Source organism: Leucoraja erinacea, unplaced genomic scaffold (assembly GCF_028641065.1).
Source record: "Leucoraja erinacea ecotype New England unplaced genomic scaffold, Leri_hhj_1 Leri_308S, whole genome shotgun sequence".
Lineage (NCBI taxonomy): Eukaryota > Metazoa > Chordata > Chondrichthyes > Rajiformes > Rajidae > Leucoraja > Leucoraja erinaceus.
The window spans coordinates 42,715-56,325 of record NW_026576209.1 but is presented as its reverse complement, the minus strand read 5'-3'; the positions used below and the strand labels follow the sequence as shown (position 1 = coordinate 56,325).

At 46.5% G+C, this 13,611-nt stretch overlaps 1 protein-coding gene across 2 annotated transcripts in view; it reads left to right on the top strand.

The window, feature by feature from the left end:
• cgnb (cingulin b) overlaps positions 1-13,611 on the top strand; it is an 88,399-nt gene that overhangs the window by 49,286 nt on the left and 25,502 nt on the right. For both annotated transcript variants that reach the window (XM_055630288.1, XM_055630289.1), the window contains exons 11-15: positions 2,199-2,411; positions 5,115-5,321; positions 8,321-8,425; positions 11,611-11,763; positions 12,814-12,984. In XM_055630288.1, the coding sequence (XP_055486263.1) occupies positions 2,199-2,411; positions 5,115-5,321; positions 8,321-8,425; positions 11,611-11,763; positions 12,814-12,984 (849 nt within the window). The remainder of the gene's footprint in view (positions 1-2,198; positions 2,412-5,114; positions 5,322-8,320; positions 8,426-11,610; positions 11,764-12,813; positions 12,985-13,611) is intronic.

The following is a 13,611-nucleotide window of genomic DNA, read 5'->3' as shown; positions in this document are numbered from 1 at the left end:
CTGGGGGATGGGAGGAGACAGCAAGGACTAACAAAATTGGGAGAATTCGATGTTCATGCCCTAGCAGACCGAAACGTTGCCTATTTCCTTCGCTCCATAGATGCTGCCGCACCCGCTGAGTTTCTCCAGCTTTTTTGTGTACCTTGTAAAAATAAAAGTTATTTGGGAAAAATCTTCTCCTCATTTTCAGAATTATAATATATTAACACAAACTGTTCCCCCCACAATGTTGATTACACTGTGAGTCAGGTCGGGTCAGGTTACTGAAATGGATGAAAAAAAAAAGGCCCTAGTTCCGCTCCGTTGCGTACCAAAAATTACTTGGTAAAAATCTTAGAAACATAGACAATAGGTGCAGGAGTAGAGGCCATTCGGCCCTTCGAGCCTGCACCATTCGCCATTCGACATGATCATGGCTGATCATCCAACTCGGTATCCCATCCCTGCCTTCTCTCCATACCCCCTGATCCCTTTAGCCACAAGGGCCACATCTAACTCCCTCTTAAATATAGCCAATGAACTGTGTGGCCTCAACTACCTTCTGTGGCAGAGAGTTCCACAGATTCACCACTCTCTGTGTAAAAAATCTTCTCCTCATTTTCAGAATTTAATTAACACAAACTGTTCCCCGCAACGTTGATTACACTGAGAGTCGGGTGGGGTCCGGTTACTGAAATGGCCGACGTTCCGCTCCATTGCGTACTACACGTCAGCCCATTGCATTTAGCAGGAGTGGTCTATCTAGCTCCGCTATAGGATCTTTGGTGTGAACTGGTATTTAGAGACACAGTGTGGACGCAGGCCTTTTAGCACACCTAGTCCACACTGACCAATGATCAATGATCGCCCATTCACACGAGTTGCATGTGTAGGAAGGAACTGCAAATACTGGTTTAAACCAAAGACGGAAACAAAAGGGGTCACAGCTTAAGGATAAGGGGGAAATCCTTTAAAACCGAGATGAGAAGAACTTTTTTCACACAGAGAGTGGTGAATCTCTGGAACTCTCTGCCACATAGGGTAGTTGAGGCCAGTTCATTGGCTATATTTAAGAGGGAGTTAGATGTGGCCCTTGTGGCTAAGGGGATCAGGGGGTATGGAGAGATTTGAACCAAAGTGCTTTACAGAGATTGATTAAATTAATTGAACAGATCAAATGTCAATATATGTCTATATGGATATTTACATTCCCACGCTATTTTCCTTGCCTTCTATTCTATTATATTTCAACCTGCCGTCAAATTAGCTTATTTGTGCTTTCATACCATTCTGAGTAAAGACATTTTTCTTGAATTCTTTCTTATTTTACCTCTGTGGCTCCTGCCTTCACCTTCAATATGGTTCCTGATTAATTCGATGAAAGCCTTTACAAGGCGAGGACAATTGGAAAGGTAACACGGGGAAGAAGCTAGGCTTGCGCACCTGACGGGGGGTAAAATAAAATAGACCTTATCTTGATGATGTCTTCCGACACACAGTGTTGGAGTAACTCCACCTCCAGTTTAAATTCCATTTGAAATATTTTTGGAGGAGCAGGAAATCAAGAAACTGTAAACTTATAGAAACTTACAAAATTCTTAAGGGGTTGTACAGGCTAGATGCAGGAATATTGTTCCCGATGTTGGGGAAGTCCAGGACAAGGGGTCACAGCTTAAGGATAAGGGGGAAATCCTTTAAAACCGAGATGAGAAGAACTTTTTTTCACACAGAGAGTGGTGAATCTCTGGAACTCTCTGCCACAGAGGGTAGTCGAGGCCACACAGTTCATTGGCTATATTTAAGAGGGAGTTAGATGTGGCCCTTGTGGCTAAGGGGATCAGGGGGTATGGAGAGAAGGCAGGTACGGGATACTGAGTTGGATGATCAGCCATGATCATATTGAATGGCGAATGGTGCAGGCTCGAAGGGCCGAATGGCCTACTCCTGTACCTAATTTCTATGTTTCTATGGAAGAAACTCAGCGGGACAAGCAGCATCTCTGGAGAGAAGGAATGGGTGACGTTTCAAGTCGAGACTCTACAGGCTGAAGAGGTCTTCCTGTCTGAAGAAGGGCCTCGACCCGAAACATCACCCATTCCTTCTCTCCAGTGGCGCTGCCAGTCCCGCTGAGTTACTCCAGCCTTTTTGTGTCTATCTTCAGTTTTAAGCCAGCATCTGCAGTTCCTTCCCACACACGAGCCATATCTCCTCTGTTGTAGGACCTGGCCAAAACCAAGAAGGACCTGCAGGACCTGACGGCTGTCCATGAACTCCAAGAGGCACTGATGCAACGAAAAGAGAAGGAATGGTCTTCACAGAAGGAGACGTTAACTGAAAAGACTGCAGACCATGGCAAAGTGCTGGAGGAATTGAAGAAAAGCCATCACAAAGAGATGGAGACACTTCGGAAGAGCTGTGACCTCATAGCGGTGGTGAGTTCTACCTATAACCTTTATATTTTGAGTCTAGGAGCAGGGAGGTTCTACTGCAGTTGTACAGGGTCTTGGTGAGACCACACCTGGAGTATTGCGTACAGTTTTGGTCTCCTAATCTGAGGAAAGACATTCTTCATAGCAAAAGGATTTGAGTCTAGGAGCAGGGAGGTTCTACTGCAGTTGTACAGGGTCTTGGTGAGACCACACCTGGAGTATTGCGTACAGTTTTGGTCTCCTAATCTGAGGAAAGACATTCTTCATAGCAAAAGGATTTGAGTCTAGGAGCAGGGAGGTTCTACTGCAGTTGTACAGGGTCTTGGTGAGACCACACCTGGAGTATTGCGTACAGTTTTGGTCTCCAAATCTGAGGAAGGACATTATTGCCATAGAGGGAGTGCAGAGAAGGTTCACCAGACTGATTCCTGGGATGTCAGGACTGTCTTGTGAAGAAAGACTGGATAGACTTGGTTTATACTCTCTAGAATTTAGAAGATTGAGAGGGGATCTTATAGAAACTTACAACATTCTTAAGGGGTTGGACAGGCTAGATGCAGGAAGATTGTTCCCGATGTTGGGGAAGTCCAGGACAAGGGGTCACAGCTTAAGGATAAGGGGGAAATCCTTTAAAAACCGAGATGAGAAGAACTTTTTTCACACAGAGAGTGGTGAATCTCTGGAACTCTCTGCCACAGAGGGTAGTTGAGGCCAGTTCATTGGCTATATTTAAGAGGGAGTTAGATGTGGCCCTTGTGGCTAAGGGGATCAGGGGGTATGGAGAGAAGGCAGGTACGGGATACTGAGTTGGATGATCAGCCATGATCATATTGAATGGCGGTGCAGGCTCGAAGGGCCGAATGGCCTACTCCACCTAATTTCTATGTTTCTATATTTCTATATTTTAAATCCCCAGTAAAATTATTCTGAAGGCCATGCCAATTCATCTGAGGTCGTGGGTTGACGTGTTGTCCAGGAGATGGCCACTTTTTTTTCTCCAAGATGGCAGTCTTCATTGGGAAGGTTGCGTCTGCCTTTTCTAGTGGACGTTGAATATCCCTTGAATTAAGAATTGAGGAGATCTTCAAAAATGTCCTCCTGTTTGCTAAATCTTTTCCCCTTCACCTTGAACCTATGTCCTATATAACCATATAACCATATAACAATTACAGCACGGAAACAGGCCATCTCGGCCCTACAAGTCCATGCCGAACATCCTAAACTTCTGTCCCTTAATTCTGAAGTCATGTCCTCTTGTTTGAATCTTCCCTATTCTCAAAGGGAAAAGCTTGTCCACATCAACTCTGTCTATCCCTCTCATCATTTTAAAGACCTCTATCAAGACCCTCCTTAACCTTCTGCGCTCCACAGAATAAAGACCTAACTTATTCAACCTATCTCTGTAACTTAGTTGTTGAAACCCAGGCAACATTCTAGTAAATCACCTCTGTACTCTCTCTATTTTGTTGACATCCTTCCTATAATTAGGCGACCAAAATTGTACACCATACTCCAGAATTGGCCTCACCAATGCCTTGTACAATTTTAACATTACATCCCAACTCTATACTCAATGCTCTGATTTATAAAGGCCAGCATACCAAAAGCTTTCTTTACCACCCTATCTATTTCCTTATGTATCTACACAGTGTAAATGGCTCGATTGTAATCATGTATTGTCTTTTTGCTGACTGGATAGCACACGATAAAACGTTTTCACTGCACATGTGAAACTAAAATAAAACATTCAAACATGCAAGAGAAACAAAGCCTAGAAACTGCAAAGGGGGCTACGGAACAGGCAAAGAAAGCAGCAGATTCTACCCTGAAACAACTGAGGCAGGACATTCTAGTAAATCTCCTCTGTACTCTCTCTATTTTGTTGACATCCTTCCTGTAATTGGGCGACCAAAGTTTTAAGTCCCCTGGTCGTCGATACTCCTACTCTGGGCAAGAGACTCTGAGCGACTTCACCTTCGACAAGGCCAGCAGCATAATCAGAATCAAAATCAGAGTTTATTCGCCCAGTATGTTTTGCAACATACGAGGAATTTCGCTGGCCATACAATTAAAAGCAACAAATCACTCAAAAACACATTTTAACATCAACATCCACCACAGTGACTCCTCCACATTCTTCACTGTGATGGAAGGTGAAATAAAGTTCCTTTTGTTCTTCCTCGGTCGGGGGGGCCTCGAGACTCCGTTGACGGGACGGTCTTGACTCCGGCGTTCGGGCCATCAGAGTGAGTCCCACCGTAAATTGGAGGAGCAGCACCTCATATTTTGCTTGGGCAGTTTACACCCCAGTGGTACGAACATTCACCTCCAATTTCAGGTAGTCCCTGCTTTCTCCTCCCCTTCCCAGCTCTCCCTCAGCCCTCATTGTCTCCGCCTCTTCCTTTCTTCTTCCCACCACCCTCACATCAGTCTGAAGAAGGGTCTCGACCCGAAACGTCGCCTATTTCCTTCGCTCCATAGATGCTGCCTCACCCGCTGAGTTTTACCAGCATTTTTCTCTACCTCAGATTATCCTTGATCGGACTTTGCTGGCTTTACCTTGCACCAAACGTTATTTCCTTATGTATCTACACAGTGTAAATGGCTCGATTGCAATCATGTATTGTCTTTTTGCTGACTGGATGGCACACGATAAAACGTTTTCACTGCACATGTGAAACTAATCTAAAACGTTCAAACATGCAGGAGAAACAAAGCCTAGAAACTGCAAAGGGGGCTACGGAACAGGCAAAGAAAGCAGCGGATTCTACCCTGAAACAACTGAGGGAGGACAATGAGGACCTGAAGAGGAAGGTTTCGCTGATGGACTTCCAACTGGGAGAATGCCGGGATATGCTGGAGGAATTTCAGGGCACCGAGTCCAGGCTGAAAGACAAAATAGCCAGGCTTGAGGTAATTAAACGGCATGAAATCTAATTCATTTTGTTGTAGGATGTCGGCACTTCTCGTAAGCGCGGCGCTGTTCTTCTGTCTATAACTGCCCTTGAGGACATGGTGGGGGAGGATTGTGTAAGATGGAACTGCGGATGCTTGTTTAGACCGAAGATAGCTGGAGTAACTCAGCGGGACAGGCAGCATCTCTGGAGTAACTCAGCGGGACAGGCAGCATCTCTGGAGAGAAGGAATGGGGGGCATTTCGGTTCAAAATTTCTGAGGATTAGAGAAACATAGAAAATAGGTGCAGGAGTAGAGGCCATTCGGCCCTTCGAGCCTGCACCAGCACCGCCATTCGATATGATCATGGCTCGGTATCCCATCCCTGCCTTCTCTCCATACCTTTTAGCCACAAGGGCCACATCTAACTCCCTCTTAAATATAACCAATGAACTGTGTGGCCTCAACTACCTTCTGTGGCAGAGAATTCCACAGATTCACCACTCTCTGTGTGTGGAAAAAAATGATTTTCTCATCTCGGTCCTAAAAGACTTCCCTCTTATCCTTAAACTGTGTGACCCCTAGTTCTGGACTTCCCCAACATCGGGAATAATCTTCCTGCATCTAGCCTGTCCAACCCCTTAAGAATTTTGTAAGTTTGTATAAGATCCCCCCCTCAATCTTCTAATTTGTAGCGTGTACAAGCCAAGTCTTATCTTATGGAAACTTACAAAATTCTTAAGGGGTTGGACAGGCTAGATGCCGAAAGATTGTTCCCAATGTTGGGGAAGTCCAGGACAAGAGGCCACACAGTTTAAGGATAAGGGGGAGATCCTTTGGGACCGAGATGAGAAAAACATTTTTCACACAGAGAGTGGTGAATCTGTGGAATTCTCTGCCACAGAAGGTAGTTGAGGCCACACAGTCCATTGGCTATATTTAAGAGGGAGGTAGATAAGGCTCTTAACGATAGCGGAGTCGGGGGGATATGGGGAGAAGGCAGGAACGGGGTACTGATTGGGGATGATCAGCCATGATCACATTCTCTGCCACAGAAGGTAGTTGAGGCCACACAGTCCATTGGCTATGTTTAAGAGGGAGATAGATGTGGCTAATGTGATCGGGGGGGTATGGAGAGAAGGCAGGTACAGGATGCTGAGTTGGATGATCCGTCATGATCATATTGAATGACGGTGCTGGTGCAGGCTCGAAGGGCCGAATGGCCTACTCCGAATGGCACCTATCGTCTATGTTTCTATGAGGCTCTCCCACAGCCAACCTTGAAGGTGCGGATGCTTCTTCCTCCTGGGCCATCTTGTCCAGTGTCTCCCCGATCTCTTTCTTTATTCCCGGTTTTCCGGGACTTACTGTGGCCGGGCTCGGCGGCTTCCCTTCCCCCCCCCCCCCCCCCCCCCCCCCCCCGAACAGGTAGGCCGGTTCCACGGCAGTCAAGCCCGGAATGCTGCTGGGCCCTTGGCCATGGATATAGCAGGGAGACCATCTCTTCATGGCCCCTTTGTCCCTCTCACCGTGTAGTCTCTCGCCAAGGGATTTGGACGGCTGCTGATACCTCCAAAATATTCCAAATGGAATTTAAACTGTGGAGGTAGTGGAGGGAAGGGCTTAAGCCAGAAAGGGTTATTGGGAAGAAAGAGCTACTTTAAATTTCGTTGCATCTGGTTGGGTAACTATAGTTGGGTGGAGATTAATCCATGCTTTCATTGTGTGTGTGTGGGGGAAGAACGAATTGCTGTACACATCTGTCCTTATAGCTGGGATCACAAATTGGATCGAATGCCCTCGTCTGCTCCTAATTGGTTTGGTGCAGGTCTTGTAGTCTATATCGAGCTGACCATTTAACATTTGGTCAAACGGTGAGCTTCACGTGTGTGTGTGTGTGTGTGTGTCTTGGAGAGGGTTCCTTCCACCTCGACCAGAGAATTCAGAAGTTTGGTGACACTCGCTTCTCTCTCATAGGTGTTAGTAACATAGAAACATAGACAATAGGTGCAGGAGTAGAGGCCATTGGGCCCTTCGAGCCTGCACCAGCACCGCCATTCAATATGATCATGGCTGATCATCCAACTCAGTATCCCGTACCTGCCTTCTCTCCATACCCTCTGATCCCCTTAGCCACAAGATACAAGATACAATATAAATTTAATTGTCACGTGTGCCAGATGGCACAGTGAAATGAATTCCCATACAGCCATACAATAAAAATAAACAGGACTCAACACACTATAGAATTCAACACAAAACATCCCCACACAGCAGAACCAAAGTTTCCCACTGTGTGGGAAGGCACCAAAGTCAGTCAAGGGCCACATCTAACTCCCTCTTAAATATAGCCAATGAACTGGCCTCGACTACCCTCTGTGGCAGAGAGTTCCAGAGATTCACCACTCTCTGTGTGAAAAAGGTTCTTCTCATCTCGGTTTTAAAGGATTTCCCCCCTTATCCTTAAGCTGTGACCCCTTGTCCTGGACTTCCCCAACATCGGGAACAATCTTCCTGCATCTAGCCTGTCCAACCCCTTAAGAATTTTGTAAGTTTCTATAAGATCCCCTCTCAATCTCCTAAATTCTAGAGAGTATAAACCAAGTCTATCCAGTCTTTCTTCATAAGACAGACCTGACATCCCAGGAATCAGTCGGGTGAACCGTCTCTGCACTCCCTCTACGGCAAGAATGTCCTTCCTCAGATTTGGAGACCCAAGCTGTACGCAATACTCCAGGTGTGGTCTCACCAAGACCCTGTACAACTGCAGTAGAACCTCCCTGCTCCTATACTCAAATCCTTTTGCTATGAAAGCTAACATACCTTCCTCAGATTTGGAGACCAATGAACTGGCCTCGACTACCCTCTGTAACAAATCGAGCTGCCTGTCTTTGGACACGTTCGATGGAAGAAATGTTTTTATTTGTGTATGGGTCCCATGCCGGAACTGCGTAGTCCCAAATGAGGTCTAACCAGGGTGAAGTATCTGAGCAAGCATCTACCTTTTTTTGTTATAGATGGAGCGAAAACAGATGGAAGAGTCTCTGGGAGAAGCCACTGACCAAGAGCAGGAAGTTGCCGTGGCAAAGAGGGTGCTGGAAAACCGTCTGGAAGAAACTCAGGTATAGAAATCTCTGCCTCGGAATGTGAGGCCATTCGGCCCATCTTTGCGTAATCTGGTGCATTATCAACTGTGACTTGTTGTGAAATACTTTAACTCCACCGTGTAAAGATACTGGATAAAGGGAATAACCTTAAGGGAAACATAGAAAATAGGTGCAGGAGTAGAGGCCATTCGGCCCTTCGAGCCTGCACCAGCACCGCCATTCAATATGATCATGGCTGATCATCCAACTCGGTATCCCATCCCTGCCTTCTCTCCATACCCCCTGATCCCTTTAGCCACAAGGGCCACATCTAACTCCCTCTTAAATATAGTAAAGCCCATTAAAATCCGATTAAAGATAGTCCGATGAGGTAGATAGTAGCCCAGGACCTCTCTCTCGTTGGTTTTTGCAGTTGTACAGGGTCTTGGTGAGACCACACCTGGAGTATTGCGTGCAGTTTTGGTCTCCACATCTGAGGAAGGATATTATTGCCATAGAGGGAGTGCAGAGACGGTTCACCAGACTGATTCCTGGGATGTCAGGATTGTCTTATGAAGAAAGACTGGATAGACTTGGTTTATACTCTCTAGAATATAGGAGATTGAGAGGGGATCTTATAGAAACTTACAAAATTCTTAAGGGGTTGGACAGGCTAGATGCAGGAAGATTGTTCTCGATGTTGGGGAAGTCCAGGACAAGGGGTCACAGCTTAAGGATAAGGGGGAAATCCTTTAAAACCGAGATGAGAAGAACTTTTTTCACACAGAGAGTGGTGAATCTGTGGAACTCTCTGCCACAGAGGGTAGTTGAGGCCAGTTCATTGGCTATATTTAAGAGGGAGTTAGATGTGGCCCTTGTGGCTAAGGGGATCAGGGGGTATGGAGAGAAGGCAGGTACGGGATACTGAGTTGGATGATCAGCCATGATCATATTGAATGGCGGTGCAGGCTCGAAGGGCCGAATGGCCTACTCCTGCACCTAATTTCTATGTTTCTATGGTGAGAGGACGGTTCGGTTGCCTGATAACAGCCGGGAAGAAACTGTCCCTGAATCTGGAGGTGTGTGTGTGCGTTTGTTTTCACACTTCTGTACCTCTTGCCCGATGGGAGAGGGGAGAAGAGAGAGTGGGGGTGGGACTCGTACATGATTATGTTGGAAGCCTTGCCGAGGATGCTGCTCCATCTACTTAGTTAATTTATTAATTTAGCGTATACCACCTCACACAGAGTACCTTGTGTTACTGTTCAGAACTAGATAATCAGCAGTTAATAGTAGACGTAATGCAGTAACTCTCCTTAGGCCTTGTGCTAGGCACCACCACCGTTATACTGCAAAGAACATACACTGGAGAGCTACTTCACTGAAGCTCCAACTCTCTGCTGATAGTTAGAAACATAGAATATAGGTGCAGGAGGAGGCCATTCGGCCCTCCATAGAAACATAGAAATTAGGTGCAGGAGTAGGCCATTCGGCCCTTCGAGCCTGCACCGCCATTCAATATGATCATGGCTGATCATCCAACTCAGTATCCCGTACCTGCCTTCTCTCCATACCCCCTGACCCCCTTAGCCACAAGGGCCACATCTAACTCCCTCTTAAATATAGCCAATGAACTGGCCTCAACTACCCTCTGTGGCAGAGAGTTCCAGAGATTCACCACTCTCCGTGTGAAAAAAGTTCTTCTCATCTCGGTTTTAAATGATTTCCCCCTTATCCTTAAGCTGTGACCCCTTGTCCTGGACTTCCCCAACATCGGGAACAATCTTCCTGCATCTAGCCTGTCCAACCCCTTAAGAATTTTGTAAGTTTCTATAAGATCCCCCCTCAATCTCCTAAATTCTAGAGAGTATAAACCAAGTCTATCCAGTCTTTCTTCATATGAAAGTCCTGACATCCCAGGAATCAGTCTGGTGAACCGTCTCTGCACTCCCTCTATGGCAATAATGTCCTTCCTCAGATGTGGAGACCAAAACTGTACGCAATACTCCAGGTGTGGTCTCACCAAGACCCTGTACAACTGCAGTAGAACCTCCCTGCTCCTATAATCAAATCCTTTTGCAATCCCGAGCCAGCATCGCCATTCATTGTCATTGTGATCATGGCTGATCGTCCCCAATCAATAACCCGTGCCTGCCTTCTCCCCATATCCCTTGACTCCACTCGCCCCTATCTAACTCTCTCTTAAATCCATCCAGTGACTTGGCCTCCACTGTGCCCTCTGTGGCAGGGAATTCCACAAATTCACAACTCTCTGGGTGAAAAAGTTTTTTCTCAGCCTCGCAGTCTTAAATGGCCTCCCCTTTATTCTAAGACTGTGTGGCCCCTGGTTCTGGCTTTCTCTTGAAAGCATCCAGAGAACCGGCCTCCACCGCCCTCTGAGGCAGAGAATTCCACAGACTCACAACTCTCTGTGAGAAAAAGTGTTTCCTCGTCTTTTTTTTTTTTTAATCTCACCTCAGTCTTAAATGGCCTCCCCTTTATTCTAAAACTGTGTGTGTGTGTGTGTGTGGCCCCTGCTTCTGGACTCATTGGGAACATTTTTCCTGCATCTCGCTTGTCCAGTCCTTTTGAAGTTCTTTAAGGCATGGGAGCAGAATGAGGCCATTCGGCCCATCAAGTCAACTCCGCTTTAATGGCCGCGGGACAATCGCCATCGCCAGCCGGGGGGCTTTGACTTTGACTCTGACATCGGGGGGGGGGGAGAGTGCAGTGGAGAGATAAGTTTTTTTTTGGCCTTCCATCACAGCAATGTGATGGATTTTTATGTAAAATGTAAATTATGTTGTGTCTTAAGTCTATTTGTTTGTAATGTATGGCTGCAGAAACGGCATTTTGTTTGGACCTCAAGGGGTCCAAATGACAATTAAATTGAATCTTGATCTTTGGTCATTAATTCCAAAGTCAAGAAGCTGAAATATTCCGTCCAGAATTTTATGCGGCCAATTGTTGTAACGTTAGTGTGTGATTGTGTGTGTGATCGTGTGTGTGATCGTGTGTGTGATCGTGTGTGTGATCGTGTGTGTGATCGTGTGTGTGATCGTGTGTGTGATCGTGTGTGTGTGTGTGTGTGTGTGTGTGTGTGTGATCGTGTGTGTGTGTGTGAGTGTGTGTGCGTGATCGTGCCATTGTCATGACCATTTCATTTGATTCGCTTTTCGCTTCCCCCCCCCCCCCCCCCCCCCCCCCTTCTCCATAAACAGCGGAACCTGAGCAGGGTTACACAAGACCACCAAGAGTTGAACGTGCGTTTGCAGGATGAGATGAGGCAGAAAGACCAACTGAAGAAGGCCAAGACTGAACTGGAAGAACAAAAGAGAGCTCTGGATAAAACGGCCGAAAAGCTCCAGAAAGAGGTGGGAATTGGGCTGGGGAAATGAATTGGAGTTGTACAATAGACCATAGGTGCAGGAGTCGGCCATTCGAGCCAGCACCACCATTCAATGTGATCATGACTGATCATCCCCTATCAATAACCCGTGCCTAAGAGTTTAAGAAGGAACTGCAGATGCTGGAAAATCGAAGGTAGACAAAAAATGCTGGAGAAACTCAGCTGGTGCAGCAGCATCTATGGAGCGAAGGAAATAGGCAACGTTTTGGGCCGAAACGTTGCCTATTTCCTTCCTGAAACGTTGCCCGTTTCCTTCCTGAAACGTTGCCCGTTTCCTTCCTGAAACGTTGCCCGTTTCCTTCCTGAAACGTTGCCCATTTCCTTCGCTCCATAGATGCTGCTGCACCCGCTGAGTTTCTCTAGCATTTTTGTGTACCTTCAATAACCCGTGCCTGCCTTCTCCTCATATCCCTCAACTCCACTAGCCCCTAGAGCTCTGTCTAACTCTCTCTTCATAGAAACATAGAAATTAGGTGCAGGAGTAGGCCATTCGGCCCTTCGAGCCTGCACCGCCATTCAATATGATCATGGCTGATCATCCAACTCAGTATCCCGTACCTACCTTCTCTCCATACCCCCTGATCTCCTTAGCCACAAGGGCCACATCTATCTCCCTCTTAAATATAGCCAATGAACTGGCCTCAACTACCCTCTGTGGCAGAGAGTTCCAGAGATTCACCACTCTCTATGTGAAAAAATATTTTGTTGTTTTTTCCTTTCCTAATTAAGCCCTATGTCCTCCTCTGCAGGTCTTTGAATTTCTCCCAGTCCTCCGGTATGCTGCTTTTTCTGGCTAATTTGTACGCATAATCCTTCGCTTTGATACTATCCCTGATTTCCATTGTTATCCATGGATGTACTACCTTCCCTGATTTATTCTTTTGCCAAACTTCGAGTCTTTTCAATGGTCGAGGTTCGGAAGAGGCTCGGAAGGGCCGTATGGCCTACTCCTGCACCTATTTTCTATGTTTCTATAAATCTTTCCTAACCTGTGCTCCGCTTTGGTTCTTCACAGGTGGAGGCCATCACCGAGCAGTCGGGAAGCTCGGTAGTTTCTCTGCAATCCCAGCTGGAGGATCATCGGGATAAGTCCCGTCGCGAGTTGCTGGAACACCAGCGACAAGGAAAGGAGAAAACCCTGGAGCTGGAAAAGGCAAACATGACCGTCAAGAGACTACAAGAAGAGGTGCAAGCCACAAGTTCATAGGAGCGGAATTAGGCCATTTGGCCCATCAAGTCTACCCTGCCATTCAATCTATCTTTCCCTCTCTCAACCCCATTCTCCTGCCTTCTCCCCATCTTTTACTCTTCCATATAGGTCCGGATGCCAGGGATGTCAGGAATGTCTTATGAAGAAAGACTGGATAGACTTGGTTTATACTCTCTAGAATTTAGGAGATTGAGAGGGGATCTTATAGAAACTTACAAAATTCTTAAGGGGTTGGACAGGCTAGATGCAGGAAGATTGTTCCCGATGTTGGGGAAGTCCAGGACAAGGGATCACAGCTTAAGGATAAGGGGGAAATCCTTTAAAACCGAGATGAGAAGAACTTTTTTCACACAGAGAGTGGTGAATCTCTGGAACTCTCTGCCACAGAGGGTAGTTGAGGCCAGTTCATTGGCTATATTTAGGAGGGAGTTAGATGTGGCTAAGGGGATCAGGGGGTATGGAGAGAAGGCAGGTACGGGATACTGAGTTGGATGATCAGCCGTGATCATATTGAATGGCGGTGCAGGCTCGAAGGGCCGAATGGCCTACTCCTGCACCTAATTTCTATGTTTCTTTGCTGTCTGTACGGAGTTTGCACGTTCT